The sequence below is a fragment of the Gorilla gorilla genome, chromosome 15, assembly GCF_029281585.2.
Source record: "Gorilla gorilla gorilla isolate KB3781 chromosome 15, NHGRI_mGorGor1-v2.1_pri, whole genome shotgun sequence".
Lineage (NCBI taxonomy): Eukaryota > Metazoa > Chordata > Mammalia > Primates > Hominidae > Gorilla > Gorilla gorilla.
Window position 1 is genome coordinate 120,610,988 of NC_073239.2, and position 21,201 is coordinate 120,632,188.

Genomic DNA, 21,201 nt, shown 5'->3' on the forward strand with positions numbered 1-21,201 from the left:
ACAGGATCTTGCTCTGTTGCCTAGGTTGGAGTGCAGTGTCACAGTCTTGGCTCAGTGCAGCCTCGTGTTCAAGTGATCGTCCCACCTCAGCCCCTGAAGTAGCTGGGTCTACATGTGCGCACCACCATGACTGGCTTGTTTTTTGTAGAGACAGGGTTTCATGGCATTGCCCTGGCTAGTGTTTAACTTCTGGGCTCAAGTGATCTGCTCTCCTTGGCCTCCCAAAGTGCTGGGATTACAGACGTAAGCCACTATGCTGGGCCACCAAGATACTATTTATTTCCCTGAATATGACGTGGACTGTTCCTGTAGGCTGGTCCCTTCACCTCAGGACCCTCTTTGCTGGTATTGTTTGGGGCTTCTGCGCCTGTATATGGGGATGGGACCTGACCTTGCTGATCTGGCCAGCACTGCCAGGGTTTCCTGTTGCCCATCTCTCAGTAAAACATCCCTTATAAACCTTTGCAAGGCAAAAACCTCTGTTTTCTTCCCTCCATCCCATTTTTCCTTAATGTGCTACCCTCGTCTGTATTCATAGGAACTTTATTTAACATTTGAGAACTGAGAGTAATTCACATTTCTTTCTTGGCTGTCCTTCATTCTGTGCACCCAGACCTGTTGCTTTTTCTACCACATTCTTTTTCTCTTTTAGAAAATTGAAATGTAAGTCACATCACATCAAATGCCCCATTTTAAAGTGTGCAGTGCAGTGATTTTTAATGTATTCTCTGTTTTGTGCAACTACCGTCTATCTAATTCCACACATTCCTTTTCCCTTTTTAGTGCTTGGTGTTTTTTTTTTTTTTTCTTAACTTTCTTCATCACTGTAAGCTTTCTCCACGTGGCTGAATTTCACATGATAAAACCAGGGGAGGTAAAGTGACCAAAGATGATGCCCTTTGCTTCTCTGGCCTTTGCTTCTCTGGCCTTTGCTTTCATTTCATTAATTTTTTTTTTTTTTTGAGTCAGAGTCTCGCTCTGTCACCCAGGCTGGAGTCTGGGTGTATATGTATGAACACAGTGGGGTGTGTGGGTGTGTGTGAACATAGTGGTGTGTATGTATGAACACAGTGGGGGTGTGTGTGCGTGAGCACAGTGGTGTGTGTATGTATGAACATGGGGGTGTGTGTGAGCACGGTGGTGTGTATGTATGAACATAGGGTGTATGTGTGTGAGCACAAGGGTGTGTGTGTGTGTGCGTGCATGCAGAGTGGTAGGGTTCCTGAAGCAGAGGGACACTTGGGGCAAAGAGACCTTGGATTCTGTTCCTCTTGTTGGTAGAATAAGCTTAAATCACTTCATCTATCCCAGTTTCCTCAGCTGTAAATGGGAATTACAATGATAGGTCATCAAACTACCTGCAGACTTTTTTTGTTGTTATTTCGATAAAATATTACACATTTGAAAATGCTCCCAAAACTAACATATTGGACAGATGCGAATTCTTCTTTCCTTTTTTTTGAGATGGAGTCTTGCTCTGTTGTCCAGGCTGGAGTACAGTGGCATGATCTTGGCTCATTGCAGCCTCAGCCTCCCAAGTAGCTGGGACTACAGGCATGTGCCACCGCGCCTAGCTAATTTTTATATTTTTAGTAGAGATGGGGTTTCACCGTGTTGGCCAGGCTGGTCTTGAACTCCTGACCTCAAGTGATCCGCCCGCCTCAGCCTCCCAAAGTGTTGGGATTACAGGTGTGAGCCACCACGCCTGGCTCTTTCTTGTCTTTTACTTATTTATTTTTTTGTTTTTTGTGACAGGGTTTCGCTGTGTCACCTAGGCTGGAGTATAGTGGTACAGCCAAAGCTTACTGTAGCCTTGAGCTCCCAGGCTCAAACAATCCTCCCACCTTAGCCTCCTGAGTAGCTGGGACCACAGGCGTGTGCCACCACACCCAACTAATTTTTATTTTTGTAGAGACAGGGTCTCACTGTATTCCCCAGGCTGGTCTTGAACTCCTGGGCTCAAGCAGTGCTCCTGTCTTGGCCTCCCAAAGTGCTGGGATTACTGGTATGAGCCACCACACCCGGCCCAGATGTGAATTCTTTATTTTTATTTTATTATTTTTGAGACAGGGTCTCAACTCTATCACCCAGGCTAGAGCACCATGGTGCAATCATGTTTCACTGCAGCCTTGATTTCCTGGACTCCAGTGATACATCTCAGCCTCCTGAGTAGCTGGGACCACAGGTGCATGTCACCACACCCAGCTAATTTTGGTATTTTTTTTTAGGATGGGGTTTTGCCATGTTTCCCTGTCTGGCTTTGAAATCCTGAGCTCAAGAGATCCACCTGCCTTGGCCTCCCAAAGTACTGGGATTACAGGCGTGAGCCACTGAGTCAGGCTGTGAATTCTTTATTTTATTTTCTTTATTTTTGAGACAGAGTTTCGCTCTGTTGTGGAGTGCAGTGGCACGATCTTGGCTCACTGCGAACTCCACTTTCCAGGTTCATGGGATTCTACTGCCTCACCCTCCCGAGTAGCTGGGATTACAGGCGTGCACCACTATGCCTGGCTAATTTTGTATTTTTAGTAGAGACAGGGTTTCACCATGTTGACCAGGCTGGTCTGGAACTCCTGACTTCAGGTGATTGACCCACCTTGGCCTCCCAAAGTGCTGGGATCGAAGGAGTGAGCCACTGCGCCTGGCCCATGAATTCTATTTTTTGTTTCTTTTGTCTTGTTTTTTTTTTTTTTGAGATGGAGTTTTGCTCTTGTTGCCCAGGCTGGAGTGCAATGGCTCGATCTCAGCTCACTGCAGCCTCTGCCTCCTGGGTTCAAGTGATTCTGCCTCAGCCTCCTCAGTAGCTAGGATTACAGGCATGCATCACCACGCCCAGCAAATTTTGTGTTTTTAGTAGAGACGGGGTTTCACCATGTTGATCAGGCTGGTCTCGAACTCTTGACTTAAGGTGATCGGCCCACCTCGGCCTCCCAAAATTCTGGGATTACAGGCATGAGCCACTACCCCTGGCCTGTGAATTCTTTTTTTTTTTTTGAGACGGAGTCTCGCTCTGTCGCCCATGCTGGAGTGCAGTGGCGCGATCTCTGCTCACTGCAAACTCCACCTCCCGGGTTCACGCCATTCTCCTGCCTCAGCCTCCTGAGTAGCTGGGACCACAGGCGCCCGCCACCACGCCTGGCTAATTTTTTATATTTTTGGTAGAGATGGGGTTTCACCGTGTTAGCCAGGATGGTCTCAATCTCCTGACCTTGTGATCTGCCCGCCTCGGCCTCCCAAAGTGCTGGGATTACAGGCGTGAGCCACCGCGCCCGGCCCTGTGAATTCTTAATATACATATTGTATGTATACTTTTTTGGTTTTGTTTTTGTCAAGTTATATATGTATTTTGTATTTATATGTAGATTTGAAAATAAACTTTTAATTTTAGAATAGTTACAGATTTACAGAAAAGTTGCAAAGATAGTACAGAGAGTTCCCACATACTTTGCATCCAATTTCCCCTAATGTTAATATCCTACATTACTGTGATACATTTGTGACAACCAAGGAACCAACATTGGTACGTTACTATTATTATTACTATTTTTTTTTTTTCTTTTGAGACAAAGTTTTGCCAGGTCACCCAGGCTGGAGTGCAGTGGCTCCATGGCTCACTGCAACCTCTGCCTTCTGGGTTCCCGCAATTCTCCTGCCTCAGCCTCCCTAGTAGCTGGAATTACAGGCATGCGCTACTACGCCTGGCTAATTTTTGTACTTTTAGTAGAGATGGGGTTTTGCCATGTTGGCCATGCTGGTCTCGAACTCCTGCCCTTAAGTGATCCACCTGCCTCAGCTTCCCAGTGTTGGGATCACGGGTGTGAGTCACTGCGCCCAGTCTGGTACGTTATTATTAACTAAACTCCACTTTATTTGGATATCACTAGTTTTTCCCTTGTCCTTGTTGTACCTCAGGATCCCATCCAAGATACCATATCACATTTAGTCATCATGCCTCCTGCTCTGTGGCTGTTTTCTTAGACTTTCCTTGTATTAGAGGACTGTCTTAGCTTGCGAGGCTGTAACAAAGTACCACAGGCTAGTGACTTACGAACAACATAAGCCACAGTCCTGGAGGCTGGAAGTCTGGGATCAGGGTGCCAGCATGGTCAGATTCTGGTGCAGGCCCTCTTTCAGGTTGCATGCTACTGACTTCTAGATGTATTCTCACACGGTGAAAAGAGTGTGAGAGAGTTCCCTTTTTAAAAAAATTTTAATAATAATTATTTTTTTGAGACAGAGTCTGTCTCTGTTGCCCAAGCTGGAGTGCAGTGGCACAATCTTGGCTCACTGCAACCTCTGCCTCCTGGGTGCAATTCATCCTCCTACCTCCACCTCAGCCTCCCAGGCTCAATTCATCCTCCCACCTGAGCCTCCCAAGTAGCTGGGACTACAGGTGCACACTACAACACCCAGCTAATTTTTGTATTTTTTGTAGAGATGGGGTTTTACCATGTTGCCCAGACTGGTCTTGAACACCTGAGCTCAAGCTATCTGCCTGCCTTGGCATCCCAAAGTGTTGGGATTATAGGTATCAGCCACTATACTCTGCCTGGGTTCCCTTTATTTTTTATTTTTTTGAGACAGAGTCTCACTCCATCGCCCAGGCTGGAGTGCAGTGGCGTGATCTCAGCTCACTGCAACCTCTGCCTGCTGGGTTCAAGCTATTCTCCTGCCTCAGCCTCCTGAGTAGCTGGGATTACAGGCATGCACCACCATGCCCGGCTAATTTTGTATTTTTAGTAGAGACGGGGTTTCACCATATTGACTAGGCTGGTCTCGAACTCCTGATTTCAGGTGATTCACCCACTTCGGCCTCCCAAAGTGCTGGGATTACAGGCATGAGCCACTGCTCAGCCCCTGGGTTCCCTTTTTTAAAGGCACTAATCCCACTGTGAGGGGTCCCCTCATGGCCTAGTCACCTCCCAAAGACCCCACCTCCTAAAAGCATTACTCTAGGCATTAGAATTTTAACATGTGAATTGGGGTGGGGGGCACGCATTGATTCCATTGCAATAACCTTGATAGTTTTGAGACGTACGGGCAAGGTATTTTGTACAATGTCCTTAAATTTGGGTTTGTCTTGATATTTTTCCCATGGTTAAGTCAGGGTTATGAGTTTTTAGGAGAAAGACTACTGGCTCCCAGTTTTGGATTCTGATTCCATTGTACCAAAACAAATCAGAACTCTTTGGAGTAATGGGTGATTCTAGGGCTGGGGCAGGGAAAATATAAGATGAGCCTGAAGCTTCTTCTAGTGTTTGAATGTAAGGATATGCTAAAAAACAAAGGGATGGAAACATGAAGAAGGGACACAGGAACCAACTGAAAGAGCTCCCATTGACAAAAGCTGGAACAACTTGAACAATAAAATAAATAATGTAGTTTTTTTTTTTTTTTTTTTTTTTTGAGACGGAGTCTCACTCTGTTGCCCAGGCTGGAGTGCAGTGGCGTGATCTCCACTGCAACCTCCACCTCCCAGGTTCAAGGCAATTCTCCTGTCTCAGCCTCCTGAGTTGCTGGGACGACAGGCGCACACCACCACGCCTGGCTAATTTTTTTGTATTTTTAGTAGAGACGGGGTTTCACCATTTTGGTCAGGTTGGTCTCCAACTCGTGACCTCAGATAATCCACCCACCATGGCCTCCCAAAGTGTTGGGATTACAGGCATGAGCCTCCATGCCCAGCCAAGAATGTATTTTTAACAATTAGTATTTTACTTATCACCTAAAGTATAAAACAAATATCTGTAAGTCCATGTTGATATAAATAATTACGTTAATAAATGAGGAAAGAGACAAAGAATAGACTGATCTCCCTTAGAGAAGAATTCCAAATAATGGTAGATTCTTCCATCTTCCAGAGGGTCCTCTATAACTTTCCCCATCTCCTTGGAGTGTGGGCTGCACTTAGTGACTTGCTTCCTAAGAGTATGGAATGGGATGAGTGTGTGTGGAGGTGGTGGTGATAATCTTACAGTGGCTAAACCTGCAAATGCTACCTGAGCCAGGTGGTCGAGGCTGATGTATTAGGTGTAAATCATGTTGGCACGTGCCCTTGATAGAATTGTTATGAAAAGATTCACACCCTGTAAAATATTTGAAAAGATTTATTCTGAGCCAAATATGAGTGAGCATGGCCCGTGACACAGCCCTCAGGAAGTCCTGAGAACATGTGCCCAAGGTGGTCGGGGCACAGCTTGGTTTTATACATTTTAGAGAGGCATGAGACATCAATCAGATACATTTAAGAAATACATTGGTTGACCGGGCATGGTGGCTCACGCCTGTAATCCCAACAATTGGGAAGGCCAAGGCAGGCAGATTACTTGAGGTCAAGAGTTCCAGACCAGCCTGGCCAGTATGGTGAAACTCCGTCTCTACTAAAAATACAAAAATTAGCTGGGCGTGGTGGCGCGTGCCTGTAATCCCAGCTACTCGGGAGGCTGAGGCAAGAGAATCACTTGAGCGCAGGAGGTGGAGGTTGCCTGGCCCGAAGGCATTTGTTTAATTTCCTTTTGCTTCCAATGTGGCTGTTAAGAAACCTAAAGTTGGCTGGGCACGGTGGCTCATGCCTGTAATCCCAGCACTTTGAGAGGCCGAGGCAGGCAGATCATGAGGTTAGGAGATCGAGACCATCCTGGCTAACATGGTGAAACCCCGTCTCTACTAAAAATACAAAAAATTAGCTGGGTGTGGTTGCGGGCGCCTGTGGTCTCAGCTACCAGGGAGGATGAGGCAGGAGAATGGCGTGAACCTGGGAGGCGGACCTTGCAGTGAGCCATGATTGCACCACTGCACATCAGCCTGGGCAACAGAGCGAGACTCTGTCTCAAAAAAAAAAAAAAAAAAAAAAAAAAAGCCTAAAGTTATTCTCGATTCTTTCTACGTGACTTTTTTTTTTTTGAGATGGAATCTCTGTCGCCCAGGCTGGAGTGCAGTGGCGTGGTCTCAGCTCACTGCAACCTCCGCCTCCCGAGTTCAAGCAATTCTCTGCCTCAGATTCCCGAGTAGCTGGGATTACAGGCTCCCGCCACCACACCCGGTTAATTTTTTTGTGTTTTTAGTAGAGATGGGCTTTCATCATGTTGGCCAGACTGGTGTTGAACTCCTGACCTCCTGATCCACCCGCTTCGGTCTCCTGAAGTGCTTGGACTAAGGCGTGAGCCACCGCGCCCGGCCTACATGACCTGTTTTTTTTCCTCCGTCTCTGGAAGTATAGAGAATATTCTTTGGGACTGGGTGTGGTAGCTCACGCCTATAATCCCAGTACTTTGGGAGGCCGAGGTAGGAGGATCACTTGAGCCCAGGACTTTGAGACCATTCTGGGCAACATAGTGAGACCCTGTCTCTACTTAAAAAGACAAGAGAAGAGAAGAAAAAGAATATTCTCTTGTCACCAAAATATTTTAATTTTTTTGGGACAATTTTTTTTGGGGGTCAAGTTCTACCTTTAGAACAGTGCCTTGAATAAAGTAGAGGCTCAGTAAACATTTGAGGAATGGATGGATGTTACTCTTTTGGGGCTGGCCAGATTTCTTTCTTTAGTTCTGTTCTTTTCTGTTCTGTTCTTTTCCTTTTCTTTTCTTTCTCTCTCTTTCTTTTTCTTTGAGTTTCTTTCTTGTTGCCCAGGCTGGAGTGCAATGGGGTGATCTTGGCTCACTGCAACCTCTGCCTCCTGGGTTCAAGTGATTCTCCTGCCTCAGCCTCTCAAGTAACTGGGGTTACAGGCATGTGCCACCACACCTGGCTAATTTTGTATTTTTAGTAGAGTCGGGGTTTCTCCATGTTTGCTAGGCTGGTGTCGAACTCCCGACCTCAGGTGATCCGCCCGCCTCGGCCTCCCAAAGTGCTGGGACTACAGGCGGGAGCCACTGCGCCTGGCCTGGGGCTGGCCAGATTTCTCGGGAAAATTTGCCTGTCTTTTTTTTGGAGGCTAGCTGCCCTACCAGGTCTACAAACCAAGTGGTGGCTGAGAGTTGGTCATCTCCCAGGTTCCCTCTGGTGCTGCCTAGCTCAGTTCTTCTGCAGCTCCCTGCCATGCTTGTAGTGGACATCGCAGTCGCACTTCTTAGTTTAAAGCATCCACCTAATGCAGTTGTGTGTGTGTTATGCTGAACATTGGGGATGTGTTTTGAGGAATGCATCGTTAAGTGATTTCGTTGTGGGGGCATCAGGGAGTACATTTACACAAACCTAGGAAGTATAACCTACTGCACACCTAGGCTGTATGGTGTAGCCCATTGCTCCTAGGCTAAAAACCCATACAGTATGTGGCTGTAGTAGGCAGCTGTAACAGTGGTAAATATTTGTGCAACTAAACATATCTAAACATAGAAAAGATATAGTCAAAATAGGTGTTACAATCTTTTTTTTTTTTTTTTTTTGGGACGGAGTCTCGCTCTCTTGCCCAGGCTGGAGTGCAGTGGCACAATCTCAGCTCACTGCAAGTTCCGCCTTCTGGGTTCATGCCATTCATCTGCCTCAGCCTCCCGAGTAGCTGGGACTACAGGCACCCGCCACCATGCCCAGCTAATTTTTTTGTGTTTTTAGTAGAGACAGGGTTTCATCGTGTTAGCCAGGATGGTCTTGATCTCCTGACATCGTGATCCACCAGCCTCGGCCTCCCAAAGTGCTGGGATTACGGGCATGAGCCACCGCGCCTGGCCTGGTGTTATAATCTTATGGGACCACTGTCAAAGATGAGGTCCCTCATTGACCAAAATGTCATTATACTGCACATGACTGTATTGTACAGAATTTGTCTATTGTAAATTTGTTAAGTTTGCTTCATATCTATCAGGGAGTTAGTTAAAATTCCCAAGGCCTTCTCTTTTCGTCATTAGTGTGACAGAGTAAGTAAAATATCACTCCTGTCATAAAGGACGAATTAAAAGGACAGTTTTAGTGTGTAATAAGAACTATTTTCTGAGACAGTCTTGCTTGCTCTGTCACCTAGGCTGGAGTGCAGTGGCATGATCATAGCTCACGCAGCCTTGAACTCCTGGGCTCAAGCCATCTTCCCACTTCAGCCTCTCAAGTAGTTGGGAGTACAGGCACATACTACCATGCCCATCTAATTTTTAATTTTTTAATTAAAATATTATATGTATGCATATATATGTGTATATATACATATTTCAGACAAGGTCTCACTCTGTCACCCAGGCTGAAGTGCAGTGACACAGTCATGTCTCACTGCAGCCGTGAACGGCAGACATGCATCTTTATGCCTAGCTAATTTTTTTTCTTTCTTTTTTTTTCTTTTTGAAGAGATGGGACCCCTCTATGTTGCCCAGTCTGGTCTTGAACTCCTGGGCTCAAACGATGTTTCTGCTTCAGCCTCCCAAGTAGCTGGGAGTACAAGCATGTGCCACCATGCCTAGCTAATTTTTTTTGTTTTTTTGTAGAGATGGGGGTCTTGCTGTCTTGCCTAGGCTGGTCTTGAATTCCTGGGTTCAAGGGATCCTCCCACCTCATCCTCCCAAAGTGCTGGGGTTACACACATCAGCCACAGTGTCCAGCATAAGAACTATTTCTGTTTTTCATATTACCTCTGCTTGGATTACTTTAGAGGTAAAACAACTGAATATACAAATTCACATTTATGTCTGGTGTTTTTGTCAGAGCTGAGTGATAGAACTTTCGTTGTAGTCTGTATATTAGGTTTTATTGCGCGCCATCTCTTTTCAGTTACACAGGTACAAATCCTTACCTGTCAAGTAGGATGTTGAATAATACAAACATGCTACAGTTACCTTGTCTATCCGAACTGTTAAGCCTTATTTCAAGTTTGAGCATGGGTTTTTTATTTACTTTCTTTATCCAGAAACTTTTTTTTTTTTTTGAGACGGAGTGTTGCTCTGTCACCCAGGCTGGAGTGCAGTGGCAGGATCTCGGCTTACTGCAACCTCCACTTTCCAGTTTCAAGTGATTCTCCTGCCTCAGCCTCCTGAGTAGCTGAGACTACAGGTGTGTGCCACCACACCCAGCTAATTTTGTTTTTTTTTTTTTTTTTAACTAGAGATGGGGTTTTGTCATGTTGACCAGGCTGGTCTTGAACTCCTGACCTCAAGTAATCCGCCTGCCTGGGCCTCCCAAAGTGGTGGGATTATAGGGAGAGCCACCGTGCCTTACCCAGAAACTTTTTTGTTATTGTTTCTTGTATTTCCAAAAGGCAGGTAAGCCTTTTCAAAGGATAGCATGGCCAGGCATGGTGGCTCACGCCTGTAATCCCAACACTTTGGGAAGCCAAGGTGAGCGGATCCCAAGGTCAAGAGATCAAGACCATCCTGGCATACATGGTGAAACCCCATCTCTACTAAAAATACAAAAATTAGCTGAGCATGGTGGTGCATGGCCAGGCATGGTGGCTCACGCCTGTAATCCCAACACTTTGGGAAGCCAAGGTGAGCGGATCCCAAGGTCAAGAGATCAAGACCATCCTGGCATACATGGTGAAACCCCATCTCTACTAAAAATACAAAAATTAGCTGAGCATGGTGGTGTGTTCCTGTAGTCCTAGCTACTTGGGAGGGTGAGGCAGGAGAATCACTTGAACCTGGGAGGTGGAGGTTGCAGTGAGCCGAGATCGTGCCACTGCACTCCAGCCTGGCGACAGAGCAAGACTCCATTTCAAAAAAAAAAAAAAAAGAATAGCATTTCCTAATTTCTGTCCCAGTGGGTAGTTTGTAAAAGACCAGGTCTATTTGTATTGGGTTTTTTTTTTTTTCTTTTGAGACGGAGTCTCGCTCTTTTGGCAGGCTGGAGTGCAGTGGCGCGATCTCGGCTCAGTGCAACCTCTGCCTCCCAGATTCAAGCAATTCTTCTGCCTCAGGCTCCTGAGTAGCTGGGACTACAGGTGCACGCCACCACACCCGGCTAATTTTTGTATTTTTATTAGAGACAGGGTTTCACCATGTTGGCCAGGATGGTCTCAATCTCTTGACCTCACCCAGCCTGTATTGTTTTTCAAATGACATTTTAAAAAGAGTAAAAATTGTTTTATTTCTAGGTTACAAAATGCTACAGACAGGATTTTAACATTTATTTTGATTTATTTTTTACTCCTGGCAAGTTGTGATACAGGTATTTAATCAGAGGTCCCAATGTGGAGCCTGACAGGAAAGGTTCTTAACATTCTCAATTTATGTCCTCAGAATGTGGTAGTATGAAAGAATGATTGAAGTAAATCTTTGGACATGAGACTTGTGGCCAGGCATGGTGGCTCATGCCTGTAATCGCAGCACTTTCGGAGGGTGAGGTGGACAGGTCACTTGAGCCTAGGAGTTGAAGGCCAGCCTCGGCAACATGGCAAGACCCTCTCTACAGAAAAAATAAAATAAAATAAAAAAGAAAGAAAAATTAGCCAGGCTTGGCGGCACGCACCTGTAGTCCCAACTACATGGGAGACTGAGGTGGGAGGATCACTTGAGCCCAGGAGGTGGAGGTTGTAATGAGCCAAGATCATGCCACTGCACTTCAGCCTGGGTGACAGAGTGAGACCCTGTCTCAGAAAAAAAAGGAGAATCATGTATGTTAAAAATACATGTCAAAACGGCACAGTGGGCCGGGTGCAGTGGCTCATGCCTGTGATCCCAGTACTTTGGGAGGCCGAGGCGGGCGGATCACCTGAGCTCAGGAGTTTGAGACCAGCCTGGGCAACATGGCGAAACTGTGTCTCTACTAAAAATACAAAAGTTAGCTGGGTATGGTGGTGCATGCCTGTAGTCCCAGCTACTTGGGAGGCTGATGTGGGAGGATCGCTTGAGCCCGGGATGCGGAAGTTGCAGTGAGCCAAAATAGTGCCATTGCACCCCACCCTGGGTGATAGAATGAGAGCCTGTCTTAAAAAAAAAACAAAGAAACAGTACAGTGACAATTGCCTATACTCCTAGCTCCTTGGGAGACTGAAGGTGGGGAATTGCTTGAGTCTAGGAGTGCAAGTCCAGCCTGGGCAACATAGCAAGACCCCATCTCTAAAAGAAAGAGAAAAACATGAAAACCACAATACTATATAATTGCAAAAGTTGAGTCACTATCTAAAATAATGTAAACAAAATGAGTTCTAAAATAAAATAAAAATAACAATTATAGGGTTTTTTGGTCTTCATTATGTTAGGTAGTGACTTACAGTCTGTAGACACAGTACATAATTCGTTAGGGGCCTGGTGTGATAGCTCATACCCATATCTCCAGCACTTTGGGAGGCCAAGGTGGGAGGATCACTGGAGCCCAAGAGTTTTAGACCAGCCTGGGCAACATGGTGAGACCTCATCTCAAAAAAAAAAAAAAAAGAATTTGTTAGGTTTACTTGAATCCTGAGACTTTAAATTCACTAGACTGTAGTAGCTTTGCCTGTTGAACAATATAGCCTTAAAGAGGTTTGACCCTAAAAAGGGCTTTTTGTGTGTGTTTTTTTTTTTTTTTCGAGACGGAGTCTCGCTCTGTTGCCCAGGCTGGAGTGCAGTGGCGCCATCTCGGCTCACTGCAAGCTTCGTCTCCCGGGTTAACGCCATTCTCCTGCCTCAGCCTCCGGAGTAGCTGGGACTACAGGCGCCCGCTACCGCGCCCGGCTAATTTTTTGTATTTTTAGTAGAGATGGGGTTTCACCATGTTAGCCAGGGTGGTCTCGATCTCCTGACCTCGTGATCCGCCCGCCTCAGCCTCCCAAAGTGCTGGTATTACAGGCGTGAGCCACCGTGCCCGGCCGCTTCTTGTGTTTTGGGAGCTTAATTCAGATGTTAGATTTATCAGGTTTTACACTGGAGATTTTGCATTGAGTTCTTTTGGTCTCACAGAGTAAATAATGGAACTTTAAATAGGACTTTTTTTTTTTTAAGGAATAAAAGCGTAATAAAAAAAGTTTGTAGTTAGAATAACCTGGGGCCAGATAGCTTGTGTGTCAGTCAGAGGGAAAGAGGGAAGGGAGTATTTCTGAGCCTGTACTATGTTCCAGGTCAGGTGGGTATCAATTTCACTTGACGTACAGGGAGATTGAGCCTCCACCACATCCCAGGGTAGGTGAGAAGAAGGTACAGTAGCTCCAAAGCTGCTTCATTCATTCATTGCACGCATCTTTATTGCATGCCCGTGGGTTGCTAGGCATTGTTTTGGCTGATTCCTTGTTCCATTGAATCATCTCCAGGCATACACAGCATGAGAGTTGGAAGATGGTCCAGTGATGGTGTGATTTATAGGCTGGCAAAATGTTTGAGTCAACTTAGATACTGAGTAATTTTTACCTTGCAGAAATCAGTAAATCAGTGTTACCTGTTACTTAGCGGTAGCCTGTATACTTTTTTTTTTTTTTTTTTTTTTGAGATGGAGTCTCACTCTTGCCCAGGCTGGAGTGCAGTGGTGCGATCTCAGCTCACTGCAACCTCTGCCTACTGGGTTCAAGCGATTCTTCTACCTCAACCTCCTGAGTAGCTGGGATTGCAGGCACTTGCCACCACGCCTGGCTAATTTTTTGTATTTTTAGTAGAGACGGGGTTTCACCATGTTGGCCAGGCTTGTCTGGAACTCCTGACCTAAGTGATCTGCTTACCTGGGCCTCCCAAAGTGCTGCGATTACAGGCGTGAACCACCAAGCCCAGCCGCCTGTATACTTTTGAATTCTTCATCTTGAGGAGCTGCAAGATAGTGTTCCCTGAGAAACGCATTTTGTTTCTGCATCAAACTTGAAAAATGCCCTAAGTAGACTTGTCAGTCGTTTACAGTTTTATACCTTATTTATTTATTTATTTAGTGATGGAGTCTTGCTCTGTCGCCCAGGCTGGAGTGTAATGGTGAGATCTCCGCTCACTGCAACCTCCACCTCCTGAGTTCAAGCGATTCTCCTGCCTCAGCCTCCATAATAGCTGGGATTACAGGTGTGCACCACCACGCCCGGCTAATTTTTTGTATTTTTAGTAGAAACGGGTTTCACCATGTTGGCCAGGCTGGTCTTGAACTCTTGACCTCGTGATCCGCCAGCCTCGGCCTCCCAGAGTGCTGGGATTGCAGGCGTCGGCCACCGCGCCCAGCTTGCCATTACTTTTATTCATAGAATGATCTTTAGTTTGACCTACGTGCATATAGACTTTTGCCTGTATTTCCTTCTAGTTTCTTTTTTTTTTTAATTTAGTTATTAATCTGGAATTCATGTTAGTATATAGTGAGTGTAGGAGTTTAACTTTATTTTATTTTTCCTAAATAGCCAGTTGCCTTGGCACCGTTTATTATGTAAGCTGTCTTTGGTTATAATGGCTTAGCCTAGAAATGGTGAGAGGTATCGAGTCTAAATATACATGCCACTGTCTGTTTCCCTCTGAAGAAGTGGCGCATGTACTTAACGTCTATACCGTGGTCAGTCACTTGGGGGGCAGGTTTCTTGTGCTCTCACTCCGTGCTGCTCCTCTAGCCTTGGTACTGGGTCTGGCTTCGCAGTGATGAGCAGCTGCTTGCAGCAGTGGGTGCCGTCACACCTCTGCCTCAGCTCCCCTTTCCTGCCGGGCTGGCAGTGCCCTTAGCAATCTTAGTAGCCCTTACTAGCCTTGAGAGGTGCTACTTGATAACACTGGCTTCCCTTGGGAGTGGTTTCTTCTGTCTGGCCTTCGTCTCTCAGTTGGCCATTGCCCCCCACCACCGTGTTCCGCCACACAGCCACTGTCCCTGAGCCTTCAGGTCTTTGTGCACCTGCTTGTGTAGCTTGTCTTCTGCTAGCTTGCATGTCCCCAAGGGCGAGGCCCTTATTAATCTGTACATTCCAGGGCTTAGCTCAGAGTAAGTTTTAGTAAAACACTTGCATCTGCTAGTTTGGGAAACATAAAAGAATATATGTTGCATCATTTGGATATAATACATAAATACTTTGCTGTCAGGGTGGAAAAACAGGCCTTAAGTTTTATTTTCCTCCTCCTGAAGACTCTTCCCTTCAGTCATAGGAACCTCAAAGATGTTCAGATCAACACTTTAACCTAGTACATTTTAATCTTGTTTGTTGAAAACTGGTCCTTAAGTGTTTCCTTTCACTCATTTTACAAATGTGTATTGAGTGCCAGGCCGGGGATATATCATGGAACAGTATGGATGAGGTCCCTAATGGAGCAGCAGTATCGTTCAGCAGTATATTCCCAGCCTGGCACACCATGGATTTGCTACAGTGAAGCTGGAGAACCCTGTGTTAAATAAATACTAACAGTTAACATACTGTCAGGTAGAGGAGTGGCCTTTGTTCTTTGTTTTTTTTTGAGACAGAATCTTCCTCTGTTGCCCAGGCTGCAGTGCAGTGGCACGATCTCGGCTCACTGCAACTCCTGCCTCCTGGCTTCAAGCGATTCTCCTGCCTCAGCCTCCTGAGTAGCTGGGAGTACAGGCGAGCGCCATCAGGCTCGGCTGATTTTTGTATTTTTAGTAGAGACGGGGGTTTCACCATATTGGCCAGGCTGGTCTCGAACTCTTGACCTCGTGATCTGCCCGCCTTCGCCTCCCAAAGTGCTGGGATTACTGGCATGAGCCACCGTGCCCGGTTGGCGTTTGTTCTTTTGTTGTTTTCTGGGCTCTTTGTTAGTGGAGTGGAGGTGGATTTCTGAATAGTCTTAACAGACAACTTCCAAATTTTAAAAGGAATTTAGTCTTCATATGTATGGAAAAAGAAAATCATTTTTCCAGTGTGTGATGCAGAGACTAACGTGACCCTATTCTCAAGCACTCATAGCTTCACCCCAAAATCCTGGAATACATAGTCTGTATCTGCTGATTCAGCTTTTCTTTCCTTCATCCAACGTCTGTCAGTCCATCCATTCACCACATGGACTTTCTGGGCCAGGAGCTGCCCCTAGAAGCTGTGGAGTCCTACAAGATCAAGTCCCTGCCTTTTTTCTTTTTTTTGGAATTTTTTAAAGAGACAGGGTCTTGCTCCGTCACCCAGGCTAGAGTGCAGAGGGACCATCATAGCTGACTGTCACCTCAAATTCCTGGACTCAAGCGATCCTTGTGCCTCACTGAACCTCCTGGGTAGCAAGGAATACCTGCACATACCACCCAGCTAATTTTACTTTGTTTATTTTTATTTATTTATTTAGGCAGAGTCTCGCTCTGTCACCCAGGCTGGAGTGCAGTAGCGAGATCTTGGCTCACTGCAACCTCTGCCTCCCGGGCTCAAGTGATTCTCATGCCTCAGCCCCCTGAGTAGCTGGGACCACAGGCGTGTGCCAGCACACCCACCTAATTTTTGTATTTTTAGTTGAGACAGGGTTTCGCCGTGTTGGCCGGGCTGGTTTTGAACTCCTGCCATCAAGTGATCCGCCTGCCTTGGCCTCCCAAAGTGCTGGAATTATAGGAATGAGCCACCATGCCTGACTGTCCTGCCTTTTTAAATAAGAGCTTATATTCAAGGTGATATTAGACACTTAATGAATCGTGAGATTTTAGACAGTGGCAGTGCTATGAAGGAAATAACTCTGACATGTAATCTTGCCTCCATCCCTGTCACTCTGCCGAAAAAGATCACTGCTCACTATCTTTCTGTTTTTTAAACTTAACTATGGGTTTTTAAGACTTAGAAAAAAGGAGAGAGGCTAGCAGAGGGAACCATTGCTCAGTGACAGCGGCTGTCAGGCACAACAGCACAAATGATGCTGTTTTTATATTCCCCTTTCCTCCCCCTTTTCTTTCTCACTTTGGTGTTTGAAAGCCCCTTCCAGACATTGCATCACATCACCCTGGGCCTGGCCCTGGTGGTGCTTCGCTGTGCCCTCCTCATCTGTGAGCCTGCCTGGTGACTGTGCTGCACCTGTCCTTGATGCCCTGTGTCTTCCAGGTCTGCTCCTCCCCTGCTGCTCTTCCTGTTCCATGTTCTTTGGCTGGTTTTTCTTTCTTCTTCCAGCTGTGTGACTCCTTTTCATGCCTTTGTCCAGTTAAACATGTTACCAAGAATGTAGTGTTCTTCCTGCATTTAATTAGGAAGAGAAAAAGGCTTGCAAACATTCTGAGAAAAAATGTTGTTCACCGAGGCTATGTGTTTTGGAAATGCCATTTAGATGTTTTGCTGCTTTTAATCTTTGGCATTAATTTCAGTTGCTGTCATAAAAAAGAATTGAGACATAAACCAGAAAAGTAATTAAATGTGTCTGCAAAGGAAAAACAGAAACTGCAGAATATGGTATTTCAAGGTCATAAATTACAAGTGTGCATATTTATTATTCCCCTATAAAATGTTAATTAAAAATTTTTCATATTTACTTGATGTAACAGAAATGAAACCTGTAATGAGGGGTCTAATTTCTTTTTCTTTTTTCATTCCAGAATGTATGACAACATGTCCACAATGGTGTACATAAAGGAAGACAAGTTGGAGAAGCTTACACAGGATGAAATTATTTCTAAGACAAAGCAAGTAATTCAGGGGCTGGAGGCTTTGAAGAATGAGCACAATTCCATTTTACAAAGTTTGCTGGAGACACTGAAGTGTTTGAAGAAAGATGATGAAAGTAACTTGGTGGAGGAGAAATCAAACATGATCCGGAAGTCACTGGAGATGTTGGAGCTCGGCCTGAGTGAGGCACAGGTACGAGTGAGAATGACTCAGACATTATCAGGAACTTTTGATGGTAAAATGGAGACTTGTTTGAAATAAGCAGTTTCACTAAAGAAGAGGAAAGATGGTTATAGAATAACAGATCCAGGCCGAGTGCGGTGTGGCTCAGGCCTGTAATCCAAGCACTTTGGGAGGCTGAGGCAGGTGGATCACTTGAGGTCAGGAGTTTGAGACCAGCCTGGCCAACATAGCGAAACCCTGACTCTACTAAAAATACAAAAATTAGCCGGGCCTGGTGGCTGGCGTGTGTAATCCAGCTACTAGGCAGGCTTGAGGCAGGAGAATCACTTGAACCTGGGAGGCAGAGGTTGCAGGGAGCCAAAATTGCGTCACTGCACTTCAGCCTGGGTGACAGAGACTTTTTCTCAAAGAAAAAACAAAACAAAACAGATCATGTGTTCTGTATGTTAATAAATTACTATTGATTTGGGCCTATCAGAATTGTATTGATTGATTGATTGATTGATTGAGCTGGAGTTTTGCTCTTGCTGCCCAGGCTGGAGTGCAGTGATGCAATCTCAGCTCACTGCATCCTCTGCCTCCTGAGCTCAAATGATTCTCCTGCCTCAGCCTCCCAAGTAGCTGGGATTACAGGCATGGGCCACCACACCTGGCTAATTTTGTAATTTTAGTAGAGACAGGGTTTCTCCATGTTGGTTAGGCTGGTCTTGAACTCCCGACCTCACGTGATCCGCCTGCCTCAGCAAAGTGTTGGGATTACAGGCGCGAGCCACCATGCCCGGCCTCTGAATTTTATTTTTATTTTTATTTTTTTGAGACGGTGTTTGCTCTCGTCGCCCAGGCTGGAGTGCAATGGCTCAATCTCGGATCACTGCAACCTCTGTCCCCCGGGTTCAAGTGATTCTCCTGCCTCAGCCTCCCAAGTAGCTGGGATTACAGGCACATACCACCATTCCTGGCTAATTTTTTGTATTTTTAGTAGAAACTAAAATGTTGGCCAGGCTGGTCTTGAACTCCTGACCTCAGGGCCTCTCTGAATTTTGAAAAGCGGATCCAAAATAGTGGATACTGCTGTGTATCATTTAGGATTTGATTTGGCTGCCAGTATCAAAAAAACAAAAACAGTGGCTTAAACCACAAGATGTTTGTCAAATAAGTACTGAGGTACACTCTCCTGGAGGGGTTCTGTAGCTACACAGTCATCGGGGATACTCAGGCTCCTAACATCTGCCACACTACACCTTGGCAGCCTGTCTTGGGGACTGAGAGTGAGCTCCATGTGGCCCTGTTCTAGCATAGGGGAAGGGAAAGGAAGGACGTGCCTCCTTCCTTGACGGCTACTACTTTGATGATGTGTACAGCAGTGCTTACATTGCATTGGCCAGACCTTATGGCTGTACCTGGGTGAGTGGGAGACTGGGGAATGTTGTCTTCCCACTTAACAGTGGCAGGTTCTTAAGCCTAAGGAAGGAGAATGGACACTGGCCAGTGGGTGATGGTCTCTGCAATCCCAGGGCCAGATTGCTTCATATCTTTGACTAACCTTTGTTTCTATAATATCATGCTTGACATAGAGATGAAAACACTGGAAACATCTAGGTTTTTAAATTCTCTCTCCTGATAACTTCTGGCTCTGTCAGCATATCTTAGGTAAAATTAAATATACTAAAGCTTGTCTTCTTTCTTAGCATTCTCTAGTTTAGTGAGTGAATAGAGCAGAAGAAGGGCTGCTGGCCAGCGGTTTCTGCTTTCATAGAGGAAGTGACTGCCCACACCCTGATTTTAGAGTCTTCATCCTAACCATGTTACAGCCTTGAGTTGCAGAACTGTAGCTCTGTTTGGATATTGTGAACGTATTATTTCTCAAGTTCTGTTACCTTGAGAACAGGTGACATGAATTTAAACTTGCTTTTTTGGTGTCGCAGATAAGAGTTTTAAAAAAAGAAGGAAGAAAAGGTCCCACCTTCTGGAGTTTCAGGTTTTAAACCTAGGAGGATAATAACCTGGTTATTATATTATGAGAGGGATGGGCAGATGTATGTTCTAAAGAGAGAACAGATTGCTGCCAGCCAGCTCCTAGCTCTTTGTGCTCTTATGCTGCTAGGAACTTGGCACAGCCTCACGCTGGTCTGTTCCAGAAACCAGTGAGCACTCTGTAGGCAGAGCCCTGGAGTGGCCCCTGGATTTTGTGACATAAACATAAGCTTATGAGTGCACCAGTGCATTCTTACTCTTGGTGGTAGCTACGGAGATGTCTTCTCTCACCTTGGAACATCAAGGAAGATTTTTATGTGCACTGTTCTCTGACCCCCACTTGCAGCCCTTCACCAACATGCACTCTGTGCGCAGACATGCATGTGTGTACACAAGGTCTCACACATGGGAAAGGGTGTAGAAAAAATTACGTTGGGCCCATCTTGATAGAAAGTAAAAGAATACAGTTTCATCAGAAGGGTAGCTGTGTTTTCATTGCTAGTTCATTTGACATGCTCTTCAAAAAAATAAGTATTTTTTGGTAGGCATTCTGAGCGTGTGATATTCTTTATCATACCCTGCTTTGTAGTCTGTGGCTGAAGGGGAAAAGATAAGTAAATGGCAGATTGTACTTATATGTACTTTGGAGAAAATATCTGCGAGTGTAAGCTACAGCCCCAGCCACAGAATGTTCGCACGGGTGGGAGGGACTCTTGCTGGACAACGTGCCACAGTGCTGCACACGTTTCTGTCTGCTCAGGTTATGATGGCTTTGTCAAATCACCTGAATGCTGTGGAGTCCGAGAAGCAGAAACTGCGTGCGCAGGTTCGTCGTCTGTGCCAGGAGAATCAGTGGCTACGGGATGAACTGGCCAACACGCAGCAGAAACTGCAGAAGAGTGAGCAGTCTGTGGCTCAACTGGAGGAGGAGAAGAAGCATCTGGAGTTTATGAATCAGCTAAAAAAATATGATGACGACATTTCCCCATCCGTGAGTGGCTCTGTAGCAAATGTGGTGCTAATGTTTAAAATGGAGTCCCTGGGAAAGTCATAGTTTGCCATATTCTTTTCCTATTAGAACATATTAGAACATTAGAACATGCAAAAATGTTTTGTAAATATAAGCCACAATCCAGAGAGACACCATTACCTTCAACAAGGTCTGCCCCGAGGTCTGCCCCAGCTTAGGCTCTGGAGCTTCCTTGCCCCTCTGTAGCTTGGCTTCCATGCCATCAGCTGCTGGTCTAGCAGTGGTCCAATCTGGCCGTCTGAATCTGGACTTTGGGCAACCTCTCTGCCCCTTATGGTGGGTGCTCTTGGCATTGCCATTCTCTTTGAAACTCCCCTGGCCCTCTGGACACCACCTGGCTCTCTTGCCACCTCTCTCATCCTCCCCTTAGCTTCCCTTGCCAGCTTATCTTTCTGTATCTGCAGGGGAAGAAAGGATCTTGGTTTTCTTCTTTTTCTTTTTTTTACAAGGAGTCTCGCTCTGTCACTCAGGCTGGAGTGCAATGGCACAATCTTGGCTTACTGCAACCTCTACCTCCCAGGTTCATGTGATTCTCCTGCCTCAGCCTCTGGAGTAGCTGGGATTACAGGTGCATAACACCATGCCCAGCTAAGTTTTTTTTTTTTTTTTTTTTAGTAGAGATGAGGTTTCACTGTTTTGGCCAGGCTGGTCTTGAACT

The 21,201-nt window shown here is 45.7% G+C and overlaps 1 protein-coding gene across 44 annotated transcripts in view; it reads left to right on the plus strand.

Moving 5' to 3' along the window:
• KLC1 (kinesin light chain 1) overlaps nt 1–21,201 on the plus strand; it is a 72,367-nt gene that overhangs the window by 8,553 nt on the left and 42,613 nt on the right. For all 44 annotated transcript variants that reach the window (XR_008671405.2, XR_008671406.2, XR_010130835.1 and 41 more), the window contains exons 2-3: nt 17,287–17,548; nt 20,274–20,504. Coding sequence is in view for 41 of the 44 variants with exons in the window: in XM_031001533.3 (XP_030857393.1) it covers nt 17,288–17,548; nt 20,274–20,504 (492 nt within the window). In the remaining 3 variants the exon portion in view is untranslated. The remainder of the gene's footprint in view (nt 1–17,286; nt 17,549–20,273; nt 20,505–21,201) is intronic.